At 37.2% G+C, this 26,247-nt stretch overlaps 1 protein-coding gene across 1 annotated transcript in view; it reads right to left on the reverse strand.

The window, feature by feature from the left end:
* The window catches only part of alpha-Man-Ib (alpha-Mannosidase class I b), a 43,730-nt gene that overhangs the window by 13,931 nt on the left and 3,552 nt on the right, over positions 1-26,247 (reverse strand). Inside the window, exons 2-7 of the mRNA XM_069848964.1 lie at positions 16,591-16,776; positions 11,371-11,533; positions 8,510-8,695; positions 7,059-7,207; positions 3,542-3,730; positions 56-243 (exon numbers count right to left, since the gene is read on the reverse strand). Coding sequence (XP_069705065.1) covers positions 56-243; positions 3,542-3,730; positions 7,059-7,207; positions 8,510-8,695; positions 11,371-11,533; positions 16,591-16,776 — 1,061 coding nt within the window. The remainder of the gene's footprint in view (positions 1-55; positions 244-3,541; positions 3,731-7,058; positions 7,208-8,509; positions 8,696-11,370; positions 11,534-16,590; positions 16,777-26,247) is intronic.

The raw sequence follows: 26,247 nt of genomic DNA on the forward strand, positions 1-26,247 counted from the left end.
CTTCATAGTAATATAGTCAATATATAAAAACCGAAGTCTTTATTTCCATACTTACTAATCCATCGTCTGTCCCGTCTGTATCCACTGCTTAAGAAGATATTCATAATAACTGTCACCTCTTGCACCCAAAGTAATAGTGGAGTAAGAGCGGAAATTTCCCGTGTTAGCATTTATGAAAATTGGAACTAGGCCATCTGACTTTTCCAGTCCATGTACATGAAATGACACCTTAGCTGCAGATTCCTGAACAATGAACACAAAATCTTAGTTCAATTACATTTAAAAATGCAGTAATTAAAAGACAAGATAATACCAGAATTGTTTGATACTCAAAATGCAATAACAAACAAACTTGTTTCAAATATTTCTACTATTTTATATATGCACACTCAAACTGTCTATTCATTAAGAAGTTTTGTCTTTAAAGACTGCTACAAATATAAGAAGCATGATAATAGAGAGTTTTCGTACCCTCCACTAAATGGTAATGCTATGTTGACGTCATTGATGAAAGAGCAAATCAGAGCCATTCTCCTCACGTTATTTCATTAGCGGATCTTCTATCTTTAGACGGGTAACATGGACATGAAGGAAGTTTACTGTACGCCTATTTCAGTGTTAAAACACGGCATCTCGTTTGACGATATTCATCTATTTAGAATAGCCCAAGATGGATAAATTATTCAGGCCGCAGTACAAGAAGGCTGACAATAGTAATATGCGTTACAAGAGCGGTATGTTGACGTTTTCATGTTCGAGGAAAAGATTGAAAAAGCGAAATGTAGTTGAGCTTTTTTAATTTCCGAGAACATGAAAACAAACATACCGCTCGTGTATCATATATTATTTTGTGCGAAGATCATTTATTACATGCCTGAAAGAGGAATTTCTAATTAGTTGCAATGAAATCTCCATCTTGGTTTCTGTTCAATGACGGCAACTTTGGAAAACAAATATATCTATCTTCAACACTGTTCCTATAAAATGTTTTCTGTGTTTACTATACTCCAGCAGGCCGTGATATACGTCTGTCTTTTTTTTTTCCCCCGGTCTATGATGAGTCTGGAATCTTGTTGATTTTTTCACGGCTTCCTTAATGTTACTTGCATTACAAATGCAGTAACTTTTGTGGTGTTGTAGAGTTTACTTAATTTTTGCAAATATTTAAAAACAATAATTAACAGTGCAATTTAGGTGAAACTGCAGTGGTAAGTTTCCAATTTATAATTATTACTATATTGAACGTCTTTAAATATAATATGTTAAAAGCCTAAAGCAGTAAAATGAATATGACGCTTAAGCGGTAAGAATAGGGAAATTGTTATGTGTGTTACGTTGGGAATACTGAATGTGGTATTTCACACTTACTGCGTATAGGTTGTGTGCGGAAAGCAAGCAAATACGCACGATCTCGCACAAAAGAATTTTTCGTTGAGATTCCAACTGACAAAAGGTTGAATCGTGAGTACTCTGCCAAGTGAAAATGCTCCTATGTTTAATTCGTCATAACTCGGTAATTGGTAAAGATTTTGAGTAGCGATTACTTCTAAAAGTAATTTTTATTCTTTCTCAACATTTTTTTCGCTTTGACTCCCATCTAACGTGAAAAATAAAAAGTTTGCCACTTACCAACTTTTGAAGGTGTAGTGTCTACTCTGAACATATCATATTGAAGTTAGTATTTTTTCCCTCACTTTTCAGAAAAGATATTCATTTCGAATTGTTTCTATGCTTTCTTTAAACATAGCGCTATCAATTAAAAAAATTACAGCATGCTTGATTGACTATCATTAGATTAGATTAGATTAGATTTATTTATTTAACCTGGTAGAGATAAGGCCGTCAGGCCTTCTCTGCCCCTCTACCAGGGGATTACAACTATAATATGAACAATAAGATTACAATTAATATTAAATTTACAATTACAATTACAATAAAAATTAAAGTACGACAAGAATACCTGATTAATGAAAGCTAGACATTTTATCATAGAAGTTAAGAACAAAGAATATTTTTGTATTTACTAAATTACAAATTAAACCTACAATAACAAAATTCTATAGTGATGAAATTACCGGATATTGAGATATTTTGTGGTAGATTAAAAGAACTATTTACAAGAAACCATGTCTGAACGAGTCTCAATTACTGACCAAGTGCCTAGTAAGTTTGCGTTTGAATTCAATTTTATTTCGACAGTCCCTGATGCTAGCAGGTAACGAATTCCAGAGTCTTGGCAGGGCTATTGTGAAAGAGGATGAGTATGAGGAGCTGCAACATGATAAATCTTTAACAGAGTGGAAAATATCCTATAATAGAGCCTTATATTAAACGAACACGTTTACAGATTCCTTTGATTCTTTCCGAAGTTTTATGAACGTGAACATGCATCACCAAATAAGTCACTATTGATTTAAACATAGCATTAACCGTATAGCGGACCATGAGGGTGTGAAAATTCTCTAATGGCTACTTTACTATTGCAATATGTTATCATAGAGTAGTAACATTCTAATGACCTTCAAGTAGATGATGTAAATCTAAACTAGCATTTCATAAAAGGTAACCTCAGGGAGATGCACTATCACCTTTATTTTTTAACTTCGCTTTAGAATATGCCATTAGGAAAGTTGAGGATAACACAGAGGGTTTGGAATTGAACGGGTTACATCAGCTTCTTGTCTATGCAGATGACGTGAATATGTTAGGAGAAAATCCACAAACGATTAGGGAAAACGCGGAAATTCAAGTAAAGAGATAGGGTTGGAAGTAAATCCCGAAAAGACAAAGTATATGATTATGTCTCGTGATCAGAATATTGTATGAAATAGAACTATAAAAGTTGGAGATTTATCCTTCGAAGAGGTGGAAAAATTCAAATATCTTGGAGCAACAGTAACAAATGTAAATGACACTCGGGAGGAAATTAAACGCAGAATAAATATGGGAAATGCCTGTTATTATTCGGTTGAGAAGCTTTTGTCATTAGTCTGCTGTCAAAATATCTGAAAGTTAGAATTTATAAAACAGTTATATTACCGGTTGTTCTGTATGGCTGTGAAACTTGGACTCTCACTTTGAGAGAGGAACAGAGATTGAGGGTTTTTGAGAATAAGGTTATTAGGAAAATATTTGGGGCTAAGAGGGATGAAGTTACAGGAGAATGGAGAAAGTTACACAACACAGAGCTGCATGCATTGTATCCTTCACCTGACATAATTAGGAACATTAAATCCAGACGTTTGAGATGGGCTGGGCATGTAGCACGTATGGGCGAATCCAGAAATGCATATAGAGTGTTAGTTGGGAGGCCAGAGGAGAAAAGACCTTTGGGAAGGCCGAGACGTAGATGGGAAGATAATATTAAAATGGATTTGAGGGAGGTGGGATATGATGGTAGGGACTGGATTAATCTTGCTCAGGATAGGGACCAATGGCGGGTTTATGTGAGGGCGTCAATGAACCTCCGGGTTCCTTAAAAGTCAGTAAGTAAGTAACCTCATCTTTGCATATACCACATAAACTTGCAAGTACAACTTACTTCAAATTTTGGATCTCCTGTACAACGAGAGAGATCACGAAACTCTAGCTGGATAGTGGTGACCTCTGATGTACTACTGTCAGGACTCCACTTGGGTGAATGGGCTTTGCGAGTAGCTAAATTTACATCAGAATACGGTACACCAGAGTCGGAATTAAAACATGGAAGCAGTCTTGTGCCTAAATCAACCTGAAATAAATCACGAATACAACAATCATTTAATTATGTTGATGAGAATATCGAGAACCAAATTCAAGAAGTCCCAAACCAATTAAAGCACAAAAATATCTCCACCTTTCCCAACGGCAGATACTGGCAATTATTCTGTCATTATTATAATTGACTATTTAAAGACGATAGACTATCACTTCGAACCAAGTGTACCTCTTCATAGAAAGTTCGCAGTTAAGAGCAGACTGTGGACTCTATTGGCCTGATACTTTCTTGAACAAACTTTTCCAATATTCTATCACAGCAAACCATTTAAGACAGGAATGTTCATTTTATTTGTTTTTGTGTAAGGAATGCGAATATACAGAGGGAATGACCCTTTACTACATTTTTTTTATTTTATCTTAACTAATGCAACTTAGCTAAGATTTTGTCTCCATTGTTCAGGAATCTGCAACTGAAGTATCATTTCATGTATATGAACTGGAAAAGACAGAAGACCTCGTTCCGGTTTTCATAACATGTCACTATTGGTTTGACTAAACAATTTATGATTCATGAGACCTAACCTAAAAATTTATTTTTGTTTGATCACATGAAATAATTAGTACAAACTCCGAAAACTGAACACCACTTTAAAATGTGAACTGTCTATTTATTAATTTTTACTATATTATTTATTAATATTAATAATTATATTAATTACTTTCAAATATCAAATAATTCTCGCTAGTAACTTTCGTTTCACAAGTGTTGGCAGTTTCTTCAAAGACAAATGATGTTATCAACATAACAGTTAAAAAGTAACTGCCAGTTATATGAGGATGATTCGGAAAGTTAGTTCCAGTCTTGTTTGCCATACCCAGGAGCGACAGTAACAGTATCATCTTTGTGAGGCTACATTCGACAGTTTCTCTCACCAAGACAAATGTTTAAAATGTGTGCAGTAATTGAAGCTCCACCAAGTGTGAGGTATGTGTAGTAATATGGTTTCTGTGGGCAAAACAATTAATGGCAGCTGTAATTCATCGAGAGAGTACTGCACTGTACGGGAACATTATGAAGAACGAAGTGGCTGAGCATCTGTTGTGAACGATGAACTTGTTGCAAAAGTGGATGATGTGGTCAAACGAACTCGCCGTTTCACAATTTCGGAATTTCCTGGGCATTTTCGCAAATCAGTCGGACTGTTCTGTACGAGTGGTGACACAAAGGTTAGGCTATCGCAAGTTTTGTGCTCCGTGGGTACCAAAAGTTCTGTCTGAAGCCCAGAAAACCACGAGGACGGAGCAGCACTGACATTTCTTCAGTGCTATGAGAGTGAAGGTGACGGGTTTCTCGACCAGATTGTCATGGTAGATGAGACATGGGTTTAGTACGTGAACATCAAAACAAAACGACAGTCAACAGCATGGGGTCACACCAACTTTCCTACGGAACCACAAAAATGTCTCCAAACATTTTCAACCAAGACACACACCTTCATCTAAAACAGCAGAAATAACTAAAATGCTCTCTCAATTAATAACACTCAATAAAACAACGGTATTCCAGTGGATACCATCCCATTGTGGAATCCTGGAAAACGAGAATGCAGATGCTTTAGCAAAGAAGGGCAGCACTGCTACTTACAGACCTGTTACTAAATCTACGTATTACTCTGTGAAAAGATTTATTAAATCTACATACTTAGACTTCAACAAACAAAATTTGATAACACAATCTCAAGAGAAAAAAATGGAACTCTCTGCATCATAATCTACAATTCACCCGATTTACCACACAAATCGTCTGTAGCTGCATTTAGATTGACAACAGGCCATGACTGTTTGGCCAAATATCTGCATAGAATTGGAATATATCAATCCCCTAACTGTCCATTGTGCAACTCAAACCAAGAAATGGATTCGGAACACCTCAAAATCTGTGCTTCAGTGGCTGACCATGATAATATCTTCGAAAAATATAGGAGTGCAAGAGGTCAAATGGCTTCATTGTCAAACAACTGGCATTAGAAAACAACAACATTTTCAACCAAGAAGCTCATGGCAACTGTCTTTTGAGACAAGAAAGGTGTATTATTGGTGGATTTCATGGAATGAGGCACTCTGGCATGTATTGTCAACCAAACTGAGGAGAGCAAATCATTACAAACGACATGGCATGTTGAATTCTGGGGACTATTGCACACAAATTTCTTTAACAAGAAAGTGTAAATTCTAATTTTTTAAAGAGGAGGATAATGCCCAAATGCAGGTAACTACTATAAAATTGTCAAGTAATGTTGTTACAGTATTAAAACAACTCCAACTTTTTACACTAACAGTTATACAACATATTTGTGGTTGAAGTGATAGTTCTTGCCAGTAAGGTCCATATACAAGCTGCAGCATTGCTTTAAAAGTGGCATTGAATCTTTCTTAGTCCTGCGCCGTGGTGTCGCAGTCTAAGGCATCTCGCCTAGGACTCATGTTACGGAATGCACGTTGTTTCGAGTCCTCATGGGAGAAGAAATTTTCTCATGAAACTTCGGCCAGTGTATGGAACCGGTACCCACCCAGCATCGTGATGCACTTGGGGATAGGTAGCAAAATCCGGTTGCGAATACCAGCTATAATGGCTGGGGGGTTCATCGTGCTAACCACACGATACCTCCATTCTGGTTGGATGATCGTCCACCTCTGCTTCAGCATGTGAGCGTGAGGCCAGCAGCCGGCTGGTCGGTCTAGGCCCTTCACGGGCTGTAGCGCCACGGATTATTATTATTATTATTATTATTATTATTGAATCTTTCTTTATACAAATTAACATTATACAATTCAGATCATTTTGGATTTTAATATTGGTAAACAGTTTTTATCTTTATTGCAAAGTGTGCTAGTATTGTTTGTGTTTAAAAATAATCACCATCACCATTTTAAGAAGTTCTGTGCCTGGTCGCCTGTTAATGGTCTCTATGTGAAGTCTCATTCCATTTAAGTGGTCTTTCAAGATATGTATGTCATGTGTTGGAGACACTGTGTAGGATTCATTCATGTGTTGCTATACAGACCACCCACTGACAGTATATTAAGCTGTCGTGAGTAAATTATTACTTTCAACACTCAAGCATATAATGACTTATTATCGTTTAACAGAACCTGTATTTAATACACTGGTCAAGGTTCTACATACGAAAAGACGTTCGTTTCGAAGTAGTTCCTGTAGATGTGACAAAATTTCACATAACAATACTAATACTAAACGTACTGTATAATTAAATTTCATTCACAAAACACAGAAATTACTTTTGTTACATAAATAAAAAAGAAGTACAGTATATGAAACAGATATAATGAATACATACGGCTTTGTCAAGAAACATTTTATCGCCTGAAAGATGATATGAACTCAGTAAGCTGCCAAGTACACGTATGGTTACTTCAAATAGATTTACATCACGATTAACATCGAAGTGAAGACTCGTTGCAACCCATTCTCTTGCTTCAGCAAACTCTGTTGAAAAATAAGAAATAACAATGAGATAAACCAAAAGACTAAAAATAATGACAATGATTAAACATTTCTCCCTCAAAAGAACATATTAAATACTATAGCTTACTTACTTACAAATGGTTTTTAGAGAACCGGAGGTTCATTACTCATTACTGCCCTCACATAACCCCACCATCGATTCCTATCCTAAGCAAGATTAATTCAGTCTCTAGCATCATAATTATCCCACCTCCCGCAAATCCATTTTAATATTACCCTCCCATCTACGTCTCGGCCTACCCAAAGGTCTCCCAACTAACACTCTATATGCATTTCTGGATTGACTCATACATGCTACATGTCCTGCCCATCTCAAACATCTGGATTTAATGTTCCTAATTAGGCCTATGTCAGGTGAAGAATACAATGCGTGCAGTTCTGCATTGTTAACTTTCTCCATTTTCCTGTAACTTCATCCCTTTTAGTCCCAAATATTTTTTGAACCACCTATTCTCGGACACCCTTAACCTCTGTTCCTTTATTAAAGTGAGAGTCCAAGTTTCACAACCATACAGAACAACCGGTAATATAACTGTTCTATAAATTCTAACTTTCAGTTTTTTTGAAAGCAGGCTGAATGACAAAAGCTTCTCAACCGAATAATAGCAGGTATTTCTCATATTTATTCTGTGTTTAAGTTCCTCCTCTTCAAAGGATAAATTCCCAATTTTTAAATCTATATTGTATAAATATAATAGTATTTCTATCGAATTCCAGTGTATGTCTAATGCATATCTGAAGTAATAACTATCAAATTTACTAGACTGTAAAACACGTGTAGGCCTTTTTTTTAAATCTCATCATACAGTACTAGTTTGAATGCAGACTAGCAGATTTTGACTGATCAAAATTCCGTTAGGAATTTCAAATATCATTGAGCAAGAGGCACTCTATCTTGGAGACAAATGATTAAGGGGGAGAGGGAATTGAGTCTTATAATCCAATACATCGGATATTTCCAATTGAAGATCTGAACTGAGAAACAACTCACGTCCAAAATTTACCGAATTTGTCTTTTTATCTGACATATGTTGTGTTTTGCATAGAGGTCATTCCATGGTAACTCATGTTACATTCAGACACATTTATGAACTTATCAGAGATAGTAAAACAAAAAATGAAGTCTTTTTTGGTTTATTAATTGCATTTTGGAACATTCTTCGTGGTAGTAACCAGTAATCGGAAATATAGTTAATTATTTGTGATTTATTGATGAAACAGTTGTTGTAACTCACGTTATATAAAATATGTTTAATTTCTTACCTTCTGTAAGTCCCATAATGTATATGGTATCGAGAGCATCCACTATACTCAATCCAAGATGAAACCAATCCTGGAAAGTACCACTAATGGGCTTCAAGTGATCATGACCCCACGCATATTTCTTGTATCCTTTCCAGGCATGTTTAAAAGCTGCCACAATAGCAGACTGCCTCTCATTGGTAGGACCTGAAGAATATGAAAAATTAAATCTACACTAATAATAAATCTGTAAGCGAAATTTTTCTGGTAATTTTCGATTTTCCAAAAATAATTGGTGTTAACATGTATAATTAATCATCCTGAAACCGAAAATCGCTTTTCTGAAATTTTTGTATGTCTGTCTGTCTGTCTGGATGTTTGTTACCTTTTCACGCGATAATGGCTGAACAGATTTCGATGAAAATTGGAACATAAATTAAGTTCGTTGTAACTTAGATTTTAGGCTATATTGCATTCAAATTACTTTATTTAAAAGGGGGGTTATAAGGGGGCCTTAATTAAATAAACCGAAATATCTCAGTGTTTCTTAAAATAATATTTATGTAGTGTACCTCATTTTTTTATTTGCATAAACAATGATATACAACTGAGCGAGTTGGCTCAGGCGGTAGCATTTGAGACACGCATTCGGGAGTCCCGGGTTCAAACCCTGTGGCCGGCCAATCTGACTGGGGTTTTTCATGATTTCCCTTAGTCATAAAGCCAAATCCCGGATTGGAAAGATACATGCCATTATTCATCACCGCCTCAATTACCAATACCAAAAACATTAATCAAAGTCTATAATCAGTTACATGAACACAAGCCATCTACAACACACAATAGAAACAGAAACTCAACAAGAGTAAACGCAGGCTGCTGATATACCCACACATTCTAAACACGCGACATGACCACAGATGTTAAGGTATGTATTAACGTTTGAAATGGCGTTTTTATGACTAAAATTTTCTTTGTAATAATGTTAGCTGCAAAATCCTAGTACAGAGCATTGTACGCATAAACAGCAATAACTCAGTGAAAGAAATTTCAAAATTGAGTAATTTTTAGAAAATATATGGCATTTTGAAGAAATGAAATAATTTTTAATCAATCATTTTTTTTAAGGAATCAAAAAGTGAAATTGAAGTTTCTGATATATGGTTATGTTAGTCTACTTTCATAATATGTTGTCTGATAAATATCTTAAAAAGGTTGGTTAAAAATGTAGATTTTCCTCCAAAACGTTAATACATACCTTAAGGCGTGAATAAAAAAAAAAATAAAAATAAAAAAGATGCACAGTAAGGTTAACACAAAAATTATCTTTGTACACAATCAACTCTATTAATTTGGAGTGATTTATTAAAGGATACATTCAAGACTAATTTAGAAAAATGTTAAACGAATTATCTTTGCACCAAATGAGTGGTCTCTGGACCAAAATGATAGCATTTTAATTATTTAAATACAATTTAAATTAAGTAGCATATTAAACGATTTATTCTTCTATCAAACATGAATGTTCCCCGGACCCAATGTTCCATTTTAATTATGTAATTACTTTATATTTATTTCTAATAAGTGCAGCAGAGCGCATGGGTACAGCTAGTACCAAATATATGTTTGAAAGACATAATTTTTGTAGTCTTTAATTAAAAGTAATCATAAGCTATTAGCCATCTTTATTTCAATTAAGAAATAACTCATTCATCACCAAAACGAGTAACTTAACCCCAAATGGCAAAAAGGAAAAAACTGGGCCCAAAGGAAGGGGAGAAAAAAAATCCCAACCTGGAATTACAATACTTTCTCTAATATTTAGAAACAATTAACTAAAACTACCGTACATCTACAGACTCATAAGGATGTATGTAACATGTAATTTTCAAGCATTTTCTTCCGAGATTATACAATATTCTAAAGAAGAGGCCTTTAACAAGAGCTGAGATGCTGGTAAGTCACTGTTACAGACCATTTAATCTACTTAATATTTAGCTAAGCAGTTTGTTTCTATACTTAGATATATTCTGTAACATTATTTATACACAATACACACATACATACTTACCGGTACTAACTAAATTTAGACCAGGAAGTGCAGTTTCATACATTATGTGTTAGAGTAACGACTCAGAAATTTGAGCATGGAGGCTTGGTCATCTGGTCACATCTTTCGGATTATTAAGCGAATATAGGGAACATGGTTATGGTAGAAAGCAGAATCAACTGTTGGTAATATTTTAGTGAAGAACCTTGGTAAGGTCCAACAAAAATAGACAAATACCTGGCTACGAAGAAGAATGAAAATGAAATATTTTATAAGATATATTTAGACGGATTCGATGATCGACCGAGAATGGACATGTGGGGGCTTCAAGCTGAGACATAGTCACCAGATTTGCCATACATGGTTTTCACCATAAAATGTGCAGAACTGTAGGTTTCCATGAACCAAGTGCCGAGTGTGTGTGTGTAAACGATGTGGCTAAAAGTGTGAAAGATATCATGCAATGGACTGTAGACACAGACAAGAAACGTTGACACAGCTGACACAGCTGTGTTAATAAGTATAGCAAACATGCATGTTGTGCGCAATTCCTATTACTATAAGATATATTTATAGTAGTCAGAATATTATGCCCTGAGCCAAGTATTCAATAATGTACAATGCAGTGCCAGTAGGTTGAGCATGAACTTCATCTGATATTATGTAGGAAAAAGTGTTAGATAGGAGACTGGAATCAAGTGTTAAATTTGTTGCGAGAACATCAAGATTGAAAACAGAATAAAAATGTCATTACAGTTTCAACAATAATAATAAAAAAAAACCACAATTTAAATAAAATACAAGAAATATATTATAATCCAATTTAACTTACCTGAAAACTTCACCCCTTCTCTAGGCGGAGAGTGAATCTGATCGATATTATTCGCAAAATTATCTCTTTTATCGTATAAATTATTTTTATTTACAGTATCATTTTTCAGGTAGCTCTTCTCGGCAGGCTCCGCTTTTGGTATTGAGTTCTCAACAGGTTGTACCTAAAATTAATTACAGTTGTCAGTGACCAGAGTAGTTCTACATAGCCTACCACTATTATTATACTTGCAGTAATATAAAAGTGCATATTAAGGAGAGGATCGTTTTAACATGGCGGAAAACCAGAAAATTTTCAAAACACTTTTTTTTTTTTCTTTAAAATACACTGTGATATGTTTAAAATATGCCACATAAAATTTCTTGCAAAATTTATGACCTTGTCAGATGCTGTGATGGTACCAGTATTTTAAAAAAGTTCTGGTGCACAGGGTTTTCAAGGAGAAAGGATGGTTAAATATGGTGGAAAACAAGTAAATAAAAAAGAAAAGTGTGTGTGTGTGTGTGTGTGTGTGTGTGTGTATTGCCTACCCACTTCACTTGCGTGATTCGGGTTCTGCATACTGTGGATAGATGGCAGGACTGTGACCCATTTTCAAGTTGCATACAACTTCAGCAGGCTACGTTATGCAGATGTGCATCTGTGAAGAGTTATTGCATGTACTAGAGTGAGTGTATGTGTAAGTGTAGTGTAGGGAATGGGTGAGGAAGGAGAAGGAGAAGGGCACATAGCCTACTCCTGTCGAATAACACCAAGGGGGCTGCCAGGCTTAATGTCCTCATCCGATGGACGAATCACTATCAACAGTCACATATGCCTTCCCTTCATATGCACTGCGGAGAGATTTGGGATTTAACCGAGGTATACTGGTGCACAATTTAATGATTAGAAGTTGTGCACCACCAGCTCTTCTAGTCCCAAGGTAAAAATTTTACATGAAAACTTCTGACCCCACCGGGAATCGAACCCAGGCCGACTAGTCTGGAGGCAGATGCGCTACCAAAGAGTTAACTCGGCTGTTTTCCAATAATCTTTAATATGTGAAAAATATAAATATATAAAATTTAATGTGCATTTATAGCCTTGCTAGTTGCTGTGATGCCATTTAAAGCTCTAGTGTACAGGGTTTTCAAATGACACTAAATTTTAATTTCCCGTAACTTTAATTTCGTGCTTTATTTTCATAAAAAAAAAAAAAAGTTATATATCTTCGGAATTATTAAAGCTACATGTATGATATTTGGAACACAAATTATTTAGAGAAATTTAGACCATTAGGAAATTTTTCTCTGGAACAGAAAATTGTTATTTTACTGCATTTTAAAAATATCCCTTTACATTGCTATTAAACCACTTCTAACATTCATTCTTAAAATATAATTGTTTAAATTAAAGTTATGAAAGCCAATATCAAAATAATGTTCCAGACTTTTTAAAGAACATGCTTTTAGGAGTGAAATGTTAAGGATATTTTGAATTTATCTTTAAAAATGGCTGAGATATCCATTTTAGTGAATTACTGTATCCTAGTACTTTTTTTCAAAATTTGAGTCCCAATGTTTGTTTAATTAATCTCGAATATAAGTTTTTGCAGGAATGATATTTCTACATATAAGAATTAAAAAATGTATATCAATTAGGTAAATATTTCAAAATATACCATTCTCTTCCCTTAAATAATTATGATAGCATAAGGTATTAAGAAATAAAGACCTAACTACGAGGGGGATCCAGGAAATAACGACCGTTTTGTTGTAATAATTAAAAAAAATATATTTATTTGAAAAAATAAAGTCTGTTACATAACTGAAGCTTCCTTTACTTCTCTACATAATCACCACCTACATTTAAACATTTGTCGTATCTGTTCACTAGCTTTAGAATTCCCGTGTTATACTCCTCTGCCACCAGTTCATTAAGCCAGGTGTTCACTGTCTTCTTCAACTCTTCATCACTTCCAAAACGCGTACCACCCAGAAAGTCTTTCAGCTTAGTGAAAAGGTGAAAATCGCTAGGAGCAAGGTCTGGACTATAGGGCGGATGATCAAAGATTTCCCAACCGAATTGATCCAGCAATTCTCGAGTTGAAGCAGCAGTGTGCGGGCCGGCATTGTCGTGAAGAAGCACAACTCCTCTCGAAAGCATTCCTCGCCTCTTGTTTTGGATGGCTCGCCGTAGTTTTCGTAAAGTCTCACAATAACGATTTGCATTGATTGTAGTGCCTTTTGGCATGAAATCCAGCAAAAGAACACCTTTGCGATCCCAAAAGACAGTAGCCATGACTTTTTGTGTTGAGAGAGTCTGTTTGAATTTTCTCGGTTTCTTGGGTGATGAGGGATGATGCCACTGACGTGATTGGCGCTTGGTCTCTGGGGTGTTGTGAGACACCCAGGTCTCATCACCAGTCACAATTTGATCAAGAAAGGCGTCTCCATCTGTGTGATATCGCATCAAGAATGTCAATGCTGAGGCCATTCTCTGAGTTTTGTGTTGGTCACTCAGTTGCCGTGGAACCCATTGTGCACAGATTTTGTGGTAGCCAAGATGTTGCGACACAATTTCACCAAGCAAAGAACGAGGAATGTCAGGAAAGGCAATATGCAATTCGTCGAGTGATGTGCGCCTGTCTTGCAAGATTCTGTCATTCACTTTAGTCTTCAGGTCTTCTGTGATGAGTGATGGGTGTCCGGGTCGAGTTTCATTGTGGACATTTGTTCGCCCATTGTTGAACATTTCGCACCATTTTCTCACATTTCTTTCATTCATTACAGTATCACCATACACTTCTTTCAATTGCCGGTAAATTTTTGCAGGTTTCAAATGTCGGGCATTCAAAAATCGAATCACACTCCTCACCTCACAGTCGGCGGGATTATCAATCACGTCGTTCATTTTGAAGTAACACAAAATGCACAATGGCGACTTGTTGCAACAGGTACCCACAACATTATGAGAACACATGTTAAGGAAGCCAGTTGACCTTCAAACAAGGAAGGGGAGTCAGCTGCGCAGCGGGTATGCGCGAACGGTCGTTGTTTCCTGGATCCCCCTCGTATATTCTACTGGGAAGTGAACGTTACAGAAGTCTGGTAGTCTGGCTGTGTAAAGAATACCACTTCGGAGATGATCTAGCACATCGTTTCCCAACCTGTGGTTCGCGAACCCCCAGGGAATTAAAGATATGGAAAATTATGTCGAAAATGAAATTTTGGAAAGAGTTCATGCCAGTCCTTCTTTTGCGATTCAACTTGACGAATAGACTGATGTTGCCAACTTAGTCATTTTATTACGTTTCGTCCGTTATATTAATGGGAAGTCTGTAGAAGAGGAGCTACTATTCTGCAAACCCTTAAAAGAGAGAACTACGGGAGGAGATATATTTAAAGTTAACCGACGAATACTTTCGCGAAAATTCAATAGACTGGACTCGCTGTGTATGCATTTGTTTAGATGGTGCGAAATTTATGACAGGGTGTTATGCTGGGTTTGTTGCCAAAGTGAAATCGGTAGCGCCGAACGCTTCTTGGACACATTGTTGCATTCATAGACAGGCTCTTGTTTCTAAACGCATGCCCGATGGATTGAAATCTGTGCTGGACGATGCAGTGAAAATAATTAATTTTATTAAGGCTCGCCCTACAAATTCCCGCATCTTTGCAGTGCTCTGTGAGGAAATGTGAGGCATTTATAAGTGTTTATTGTCTCACACTGAAGTTAGGTGGCTATCTCGAGGTAGAACTATTTCCAGACTATGACCTTAAAGACGAAGTATACGTTTTTCTCATCAGCCATACCTTTCACCAAGCAAAATGCATGGAAGATGAAATCTGGCTTCAGACTTTAGCTTATTTAGCAACATTTTCTAAAAAATTAACAGTTTAAACTTATCTCTCCAGGGGTCAAATATAAACGTTTATATTGTGCAAGACTGTATCGAATCATTCATTAAAAAACTTAATTTTTGGGAAATATGTTTCAATAGCAATCAAACCGAGTGCTTTGATACACTTCACGACTTCCTGGTGGAAAATCATCTTTCTTTGGATGAGAATGTCCAGAATATGGTTAAAGAACATTTGAAGGACCGAGTGCTTTGATACACTTCAAAACTTCCTAGTGGAAAAATCATCTTTCTTTGGATGAGAATGTCAAGAAAATGGTCAAAGAACATTTGAAGGAACTTGGAAAAACCTTCAGAGAATATTTCCCTGCTATGTCCAATAATAACAATTGGATTCGCAATCCCTTCGAAGCGTCAACAATTTTAGAATCCACATTAAGCGTAGATGAAAAAGAGCAGCTTCTTGAAATTTCCACTGATTTTCAGTTACAGAAAAGTTATAAATCTTTGTCATTAATTGGTTTTTGGTTGAGTTTAAAGGAATTAGCGAATAAAGCTTTATTATCCTTTTCATCCACATATTTGTGTGAAAAGTCGTTTTTTCATCACCTATTTAAAAAATAAATCCAGAAACAGAGTTTGTGCTGAAAGTGATTTGAGACTTTATTTAATTTCTGTGGTTCCTGACTTCAAAGCTCTGTGCCATGGAAAGCAGGCACAACCTTCTCACTGAATTCCAAGGAAGAGGTGAGTAATTACAATGAAAACTTTTATTTATTACTGCAACTAGGCCTACACGTTGTGTAACTTTTAAGCCGTAACTAGGGTAACTGTAGGTTTTAACCGTTAAGGGTTAAGTTAATTTAAGGTTATTAAACCTTTTGCTTGGAATTAAATTTTATGTATGTCTACTGTATGTATATTTAAAAGTCAGTGGTTCACCCAACTCAGATCGTTGTGGAAAGGGTTCGAGAGTTGAAAAAGGTTGGGAACCGCTGATCTAGCACATGTACGGTGGAATTTATTATATCTCATGATATAATACCTGCTGGCATAATAAGAGATAGAGATAAGGATGATGATGATGATGATGAGCACAGTTTAATATTGACGTAGAAGAGAAATGGCTAATAAATTTTTACTCGAACCCTCTCACTCAGGAACAAGTCTTAAGTGCCATAGTTCTACAACATTGGTCTTCCAACTTTACTTCCTTTTTGAAGGAAGCCAAGATAAATATTTCAATTGCCTTTAAGAAGTCCATTGCACTTGCTAAGATTTGAACCAATAAGTCTCGGTTCAAATGCCAAACACAATAATTACTCAAGCACACAGTATCACTACATGTCAATGCGTGTATAATAAAACATGCAAAATACCTTTTTGGGAGAATATAGGGCCAAAGATGGTGTTACATGGTCTTTGTTCATTCCTACATTTAATGGCCCATTACTTGTACTTCCAATGGGACGATTTCCAGAAATGTAATACAGTATTGTAAGACATGCTGCTAATACGAGCATGTACACAATACTTCGTTGAAATCTTGACAGCTGGTTCCACCACTGTAACAAGGTCAAAAAGATAACACTTTGGAGTTGCTGCAACCTGCTGTTTAGAAAGTAGGTAACGCAGTTACACCACTAAAAAATCGAGATCAAAAAGATAACTTATCTGCAAGGTGTAAGAATAAATCAACAATTCAAGTTAAAATTCAGAGCATACAGCTTTTACTGTAAAGTTTAGAGTCTCATAAAAGTGGAGTAATAACAGCTAGTGTTTAAACAAAATATATATATTTTTCTAGAATATTTCCAATTTATTTTGTCTCTGGTTCCTACTGTGATTTATTCTCATTTCTCACACTTTTAAAGTAAAAAACACGAATTATTTTTAAACTGATTAAAAAAACTAAGCAAAACTTATACAAGTTTTTAGGTTTTCACAGTGACCGTGAATAGAATTACGCTCTTGGGTAATCCAACATGTCCTGGAACTTGAATTTCCAACATTTCAGAACTAAGTTACATACAGGTTCCATCATCAAGGTGGTTGGCCTGGGTGGCATAGTCGGTATAGCGTTGGCTTTCTGTATTCGAGGTTGCGAGTTTGATCCCGGCCCAGGTCGATGGCATTTAAGTGTGATGTTAAATAAACCATAATTTTTTTAATCATCAGGGTAAAACCTGAGAGGTCGCCTAATCTGATCTTACTTTGATGATGGAACCAAAACGTTGGAAATGTCAAGTTTCAGGACACGGTGGAATATCCAAGAGCCCAATTCCTAAGCAAAACTTGTTAGACGATCAAATCAATTTCATCTTTTCTCTCTTTCTTAATTTGTGCAGCTCCAACTAGTATGTCAGTGGCTCTGTGATCAATGAGATTATCAACCAACCAACCAACCAACCACTTTTCTCCATTAAAGATTTTCCACTCATCATAGAGATGACTGTTATCGGAAGTTAATAATACAATACTAGCAGGCCTAGACATAAGAATTTTTCCTTTATTCATTTTTGATAGTGAAGATAGGAACCTTTCACATGTAGCAAATCTAGTCCATGAATCCAACAGTTTTGTTTCCTTAACCACACCACAATCAGAATTCCTACTGTCCAAATCAAGCATCCACAACCTGTGGTAGGTGTGCCAAGAATGGCACATGGAACCATTTTCAATGGCATGCAGAATGAATTGTAATGCAGTAATTATGATCTCACAACAATAAAATTTTCAGTAAAGAGAAACATTGAATTCTTTTAAAGCTATTTCTGTATTTCCACCCCTTCAAAACAAAAACTGCTGAACATTGGAGGAACAATGAGAAGTCTGATGCAAACTGACTGAGAGTGAAGCAACTGTCTGTCCTTGATGAAGTTTTATTTTCGTACTATCCCTCTCTTTCTTCCAACCACTTCTTGCACTCCTCCTCCCTACGGTTCTCTGAGCTAGCTGTGAGCTGTCGCATGTTGAAGCTAGTACGATCCATGGAAAGTTACACAAAAAGTTGTATTGTTATTAAGTAATATGGTGCCCTTAAAATTACTCAAGAAAGACAAAAACTTGATATACGCTCGTTTCAAGACTTCTCGACAAATGAATTTGGATTCATACAACAATTTGATCTTTCTGTTTGTGCCTTATGTTATGTTGTGAAATTGTCGTGTGCCGTATCAAACAAAACATCAATTCACGTTTAAAACTCTGAAGAGAAAACTGAAAACAAAAAACAAACTAGTCAAGTAATTGGGACCAAAAATAAAGCTACCGAATGCACGCAAGCACGCACTCTCTCTCTCTTGCTCTCTCTCTCTTGATTGAACTAAATTCAACAATGCAGAGCTTCCAGAGAACACTAAAGGTAAGCGTTCACTACATCGTACCGCACGCATCGGACGAATCGCACGGATCGGAAAAAAAGACGATCTTTGCTGTAATTGTTATGTAACCGCGTTCACTACATCGTATCGGATGCGTCGCCTTTGGGCAAATCCGTCCACGTTTCTCGGATGGGCAACTTTTCCGATGCGTGCGATCATGGCCTTCTTTAATAAATCAATTTTAATTGGTCAACTGTTACTATTATGTTGTGCCATGTTCAGTGTCGCGCCAAAATGGCAGACGGAAAACTTATTTCGCGTGTAGAAAATTGCGAAGAATTATACAATTTGAGGTGTTCCCATTACAGTAATGAAGTCGTTTCTTGCAAACATATTATGTAATCAATATTTGTTTCGTTTCTTCCTCTTCAATTAAGACGCATGAAGCAATTACAAATTCTTATTCGCTAACAAACGTAATTAATAGACTTAACCTCAACTCCTCTGCTTTCAGTAATGTCAATATCGTACGACGTCATGTTTTTAACAGCTGATAGGGGAATCCGATGAGGCGATTAGGTGAAGCCATTACAATGAACGCACTGCACTTAAAATATCCGTTGCGTGCGATTCGTACGAGGAGTGCGATACGATGTAGTGAACGCTTACCTTAATACAGCACAACGTAATACTGTGACGAAAGGCTAGCCTCTTCCCTTAAGCAGATGTAGCGCATCGATACTCTATTCCTGGTCCCCTTTCAAGCTTGTGAGTCAAGATCGTTGCCATGCCTTTACAGGCTGTTGCCTTAAGCCTCACTGCTCGCACTGCTCTCTCCATACTGGAATGACTGCCAACAGTGAATTTAATACATGGAAGGATTGGAATGGAACCAAGTGTTACGATATATCGTTATTAGAAACTTTTAGGCTTACTGTTACTAGGAATAATAACTCGATTTTTTGGGGAGGCTGGGCCTCAAAAGCCTCTTAAGAGCTTCGCCAATGACAATTATGCTTATTAATCAGTGTCCAGAAATGAATCTTTCGTGTTATCAAATAATTATCTCCTCTAGCAGAAAGTAACTGCTTCAAATATCATCAAACACTTGAGCCGAGAACAGATAAAGAAAAATGTTAAATATATTATCTTAATCTGTCAGTTCGAAAATCAGTTTGTGAATCTCGACATGAACTGTCTAGCTTATTCCAACTGCTTCCAACTATCTCCAATAGCTTTGAGTTTAAATGCTGGATTGGCAATGGGCCTGAGTTCGAAATCCGTTCAGTCAGTATTTCTCTCTTATCTCCTTTCTGCTCATTTATCGGAACGGATTTGTTCGACGCGTTCGGATTTTTATTCTTTGCACTATTTTAAATGGAGCATGGCCACCTGCAGTGCTGTAGTTGGAAACAAATTTTAAGGGGTACTGTTGAAATGTCAGACTAGATTCTGTATAGACACGTACTGCACTTCTTTTCCAAAGTTACTTCGTCATGCAGTCGCCTCTGCAGATCTCCTTCCAGATCGCAGCCACAATTTCATATAAGGCGAGAAATTAAACGCCGACACTGGCGGCCCAATACTTTTTAGGAACAAAAGTCTAGAAACTCTTTTACTGGAAGAGTATTCCTATTCTTAGTGCAGATATCGTTCATCACAGTAATACTCTTTCACATTCTTTAGTTGAAATTGGAATAGAATCTATAATATGTAACTGGACTCAAGATTCATGAACGCACGAAAATTCCCTCCTTTAGCAAACTGCTAGCATTACACCTGAGCGAGTTTTAAAATTATCGAATCCAGTGCAGCAGAAATCTTGAGGTGCCACATCATAAAATGTGTTACGCGAAATGCATCTACGCAAGTTTTGAAATTAGCGAATCAGTGAAGCAGATTTCTTGAGGCGCCATGACTTAAAGTTAGTGTTAACTTTATTCTAGTAGTCAGAAAATACCGGAACTTTGGATGGCAACGCCATGCTCTATAGGCAACTTCTCTGCCTTGTCCGTGTAGTGTGTGACCTACTCTCCAGGCGTATAGACTCAGTGCGAACATATATAGATTTGCAGATGTATAACCAGGCTTCGAGACTTTGGACCCGATAAAACAAGTTTACTGTGCATGCACTATAGGTTGTTGACTCGCTGCAGGTAGATAGAGATGTGTTGAGGTAACAACGTTGCTATTTAGAGTAGAGTACGGTAGTATGGGGGAACACACACATATGTACATTCTGAAAGTAAATATACATTACACAATGATAATGTCAAAAGAATGTGAAAAGCATTTATTCTCCTGTCTTTTATAAGCATTTCTGTTTAATTATACACAGTGTTAATGGTGGAAATAAGCATGTAGCAATTTTAATTTTTTTCATTTATCCTATTGGTTGTCTTTAGGAAGTGCAGTTACAGTACCGAAATGCAATGTACTACAAGATACATTCTCAGTGTCTCAAACGTAAATCGTTTTCGGTTATCTGCCGAAGTTTGTACTGTAGAAAGCTGCGCTCTACGTCGCATGACGTGATAAGAGCAAAACGAAAAAAACCTAACATCATTGCTGTCTCTAAGAGATCGTCCTTTATTCTCTGGTGACTCTATGTCCACTAATTTGCTGTTTATGTTACACAATGTTCCATATCCGTTATTTTTACATAAAATTGATTTCCACTTCTATTTTACACGTTCAGTAACCAGTGTACTTGATGTCTCATTAATTCTTTGCATCATTTTCTAAATTAATTTGAGAGCTTCCGGCATCTCTTGCTCTGACTTTTCTAACCGTGTAATAGTTTCAGACACAGTTTGTATGAAAACCAAATTATTCGTCAGAACCTTCAAATCCAGAGCGTTTTCCTTTGTGTATTTGTTGGCATCCATTCTACAATACCCCAACCACTGTACGCTTTACCACTATACTCAGTATGCCGTTATGTGGATTTCCCACTGAACTGCTCTATCGGGTCCGAAGTCTCGAAGCCTGTGTATAACCATTACACAACACTGCCTGGGCAGTGACACACACTGCCAGCGTCCAAACCACTTCTTGAAACATTCTTGCAGCCCATCTTTGATCACTTCCCACAGGACGCTTGCCACATGAATTTTCACCTCTGCTGCTGACGCAACCCGCCGTCCTTTGAGTAGGGATTTGAACTTTGGAAATTAGTAGAAATCTGCTGGAGCAAGATCTGTAGAATATGGTGGCTGTAGGACAGGTATTTTGTGTTGTGCGAGGAATTCGCTTACCGAGAGCCACCGATGTGCTGGGGCATTGTCATGATGGAGAACCTAATTGTCCTTGCCACAAGTTGGGTCTTCTTAGTCGAACTGCATCACGAAGACGCCGAAGAATTGCAACATACGCCTCCTTACTGATAGTTCGACCCTCAGGAATAAACTCGAAATGTAAGAGACCCTGGACACCGAAGAACATTTCGAGCAATACTTTCCCCTTTGATCGGTCGGCACGGAATTTCTTTTGCCGTGATGAGCCGGGAGTCAGAAAGTACAGGAACTTCGGGTGGCAACGCCATGCTCTATAGACAACTTCTCTGCCTTGGTATGTAACCTACTCTCCAGGCGTATAGACTCAGTGCTGCTGCGCATGAGAATGGGGAAGACTTAAGGCCCATTCACAGTGAAAATTAAACATAACCGTAACATAAACACAGAAGTTTGCACCCAGGCTACCAAACGGGATCATTCACAATGATTCACATAAACACTGAAATTAACATTGCCGTTAGACGTTAACATGAAAGTTTGCAAACTCCAAACTTTCATGCTTATGCTTACGTGATTTGCGAACAGAACACAATCGTGGAGCGCTGAAGCATACGACAGAATATGAGGAAATGGCGTCGTTGTTATGTTTCCATGGTTACCAAGTATGTTTGCTGTTATGTTTATATTCCCATCGTAAATGATGGTATGACTTCTTGATTTTACCGTAACGTTTACATTCTTAAGTTAACGCTTACGTTATGTTTAATTTTCATTGTGAACGAGACATAACATAGTCGGAAATCAATCGAAATACAATGCAGCTTTCAGCTTCTTTTAGTGAAGACGTGTAAGTATATGTGGTAAAATGAATTTGAAAGAGCAGAGAGGTAACATTAATTTTTATGTTAAACTCGGTAAAACATTTACTGAGACTTTGGCACTCATGCGCCAAGCGTATGGAGAAGAAGAAATGTCTCGGACCCCAGTGTATGAGTGGCACAAGCGCTTCACAAGTGGGCGTCTTTCAACGGATAATGTGCGGGTGCTCGTGTAAAGGGGGTTAAGTCAAATTGTAAGGTATGTAAACTTCTCTCTTTTGGTACTGAACAAAATCCCTTTGTCACAAACTATGGAGCACTGTAACTGCATCATAGATGGAAGAATAACTTAACCCCTTTAACACAAGAAAAAAGTAATTGTGGATAGTTCAAATCTGTACTTATTCCAGTTTAGCCAAATCATACTTAACCCCCTTTACACTTATGATACACGTTCAGGAAGACCCAGATCAGCAAGAAGCTCAAGTTGCACAAGAAATCAGACGAGACCGCAGACAGTCAACAGATGATGTTGCTACTTTGTTAGACATTTCGCATGGTTCTGTGCAGTCCATTCTCTGGACTACTGTATGGATGATGATGATGATGATGATGATGATGATAGTATGTGAATTAATGATGGCGAAATGAGTCCGAGGTCCAACGTCAAAGGATATGAGATGCTCACACACACATTGCATTTTCAAATCATTGTGCCCGGGTTAAGTTCACGGTGCGGCGTGCTGTACTTGTACAAGAGCGCGGCCGTTCGGCTACCCAATCATTCACAAGAATAGGAGTGGTAAGCACAATAAGCCTCAGGCTGCAGTGCAAGCTGCTGTTATACGAGATCTAAAATGTTTGATACTTTGTATCTCAAATTCAAGATTTTGCAGCTAAGTTCTTGTTCCAGCGAACGTCTCAACTGTAAGAATATAAATACTTTGAATGTCATAGCTCGCGCAAGAAACGATTACCGAAAAGCAATGATGGCGCTGCTGTCTGTTTTGAAGTGTGTTTGTAGGCACGCCGAGGGGGGAAAGGTGCGAGCCGATGGAAGTACTGTCTCTTCCAAGAAGATGAACAAATGAGGACATCGCTGTGGAAATAAAGAACGTAGCAAGAGAAAAATTGGAAGCTAATTAAACGCGCAACATATGTTTACGAATGAAATAATAATACTGTGCGATACAAGACACGTATTCACATGCAATGGAACAAACTAAAGTCGTAATGTAACTGTCACAAAGCAAGGCTGATTCTATCGTTATTTCTCTTCCGACTGTACTCTTGAATATCATTAAAGTTATCTCGTGACCTTTCCTGTCGCCCGCTCTTCCTTATCGCAGTGTTTGATTCGCATTCCTTCCGTCGGTAATCCGTACTTGCGAGACCTATACATTAAGGGTGCTATTCACAGACATTTCGCAGCACGCGCTACGAGCGTACTAAGCTAGCACCGGCTATCCACTGGTTACTTGTACAGAATTCAAATCATATCCTATCGCTAACACTGGTTTATGAGTACGAAAAACGCTGATTATCCACCGAAAGAACGCGCTAAAAATGTCTATGAATACGGCCCTAAGAAACTATAGTCCCGTCGCTCTAATTTCCGGCAGCCAATCACGTTGCAGGTCGGCTACATTTAAACGTGTGTGTCTTGTGATTCGCTGATGAAGAAATTATGCATTTCCTAAGGCTGGATAAATACTTAATATAATCGCCCGCCATTTTGGCTCTTTCGTTTGCGTTCGCAGAAAGCACACGGTGACGTTATTTGGCGTTCAATTATTTGCTGAATTACAGTGCGGTTGATTTATTATCATAGGAGCTACGACATGATAACGTTTAACGGTGTGGCAAATAGATCCCTCGTATGGTAGCTCGGCAACGAAAGAACAAAAATGGCGAACGATACTACCTACCTAGACTTTATAGAGCCTTGACTTCCCAAGACGTAAGCAAAGGGGAGGAGTCACGCCGGGAATAACAGCGTCGCGACTATATGACGCATACTTTGAGCGACTAATTCAGTTGCCATCCTCGCAAACGCCCACCCAGTTACATGACATGCAAGATAAACTAGTGCACTCAAAGCGTTTCGACAGCTGTGCGTAACTGAATGAGCACTTCTAATCCAGACCGAAGGTTACTCACTTTTCGATAATAATTTTATTTCTCTTGTACAATCAACAAACTTTCACTGGCTCCTCACGAGCAGTCATCCATACTAAATGAAGATTGAAGAGATGACAGCACATTCATTTTCGTCTTTATGATAAGGCCAATTCGTTACTGTTCATTTAAATATAAGCTGTCGGCCTACTGTAAGACTTTGAGCTGGAAAACAATAAAGTGGGGGGGAGGGGAAAGGCTAATTCGAAAGGAGTCACTCTATAACACAACTACTTTCCTGAACCAAGGAAACAAGTAGGCTAATTGTTGAATGGTTGAAAATGTCAGTCTTGTTCCTTCCCTCCGTAAGATAGAAAATATTTTCCATTGTCAGCACAGGGTGAGGATAACTGAGATACAATATGTAGTATCAAACTCTGTAAGACTTATATTAAGGATAGAAACAATGCATTGGTACCTTTCTTCTTCTATTTTAAACATATAATTATGGGAAATACGTTCATAAATAAATTGTAACTACAGACACTATAGCTAATTCTAAACGTAGAATAATAAAGAAGAAAGGAGTAAGAGAAAATATCTAGAAAAGATTCGAACCTGGCATCTATTAGCAGACAAGCATTTATTCGGAAGAAGTGAAAAAAGTAGACGTGCAGAGTCAATACCTCGGCAACCTTTGATTGCTGTACAATTTGATTTTTCTACTGTCGGTGACTCAGGAGAAGACGAGAGCGGACTGAGGAGGAAGGGATGTGAACAGATAACGTACGACAACACGTCAATATTAAGTACTGCAGTAAGCGGAAACATTAGGTCTCCTTTTGTTCAACTTAGCTTTAATTTCCATACGCATTGTTACTCATGTTTCCTGTACGAGTAATAACCTGGCTACTGGGATGCTTATCTGAGCGATGTTTATAATAATCAGCAGCGATAGTCAAGGTCACATTCTTTCCGCTCGTCTTCTCCTGAGTAACGGACAGTACATACAGTACTTCGTTTCATATCATTTAATGTCCATTCGAAACAGTACCACCAAAACTGGTGATTCAAAACGCGTGTCCTCTTCTCCTCAACCGTGAAATAACATACAGTATATTGTAACAGAATTCTACAGGAGAGGAACTGTTCATTGTGGAGGAAAAGGAAACAGAATTAAACAACATGCAATTACTTTTAATAATGACTGTTTATTTGATTAACTAAAGTTTTATATAATTTCATGGGAAATTGAAGTACTATGACGAAATCTGTCCCACTATAACTTTATTCACTCAAACCATATTAAGATTAGAATGACTATCTAATCACGATACATTTAAAATGTCTCAATAATCGTATATATGCATTCACGCCTGCTTTTATTTCCCGTTCATTTGAAATGCTAACACTCTTAACTAAATTAAAACAACACTAACTTATTCGCTAACATCATGCGGTAGTAATGTCAAGGTCCAATGCAACCATAACCATATGATGCATTGTAAAATGAATAAGCGGATATACTGTAATATAGGTTC

Source organism: Periplaneta americana, chromosome 16 (assembly GCF_040183065.1).
Source record: "Periplaneta americana isolate PAMFEO1 chromosome 16, P.americana_PAMFEO1_priV1, whole genome shotgun sequence".
NCBI lineage: Eukaryota > Metazoa > Arthropoda > Insecta > Blattodea > Blattidae > Periplaneta > Periplaneta americana.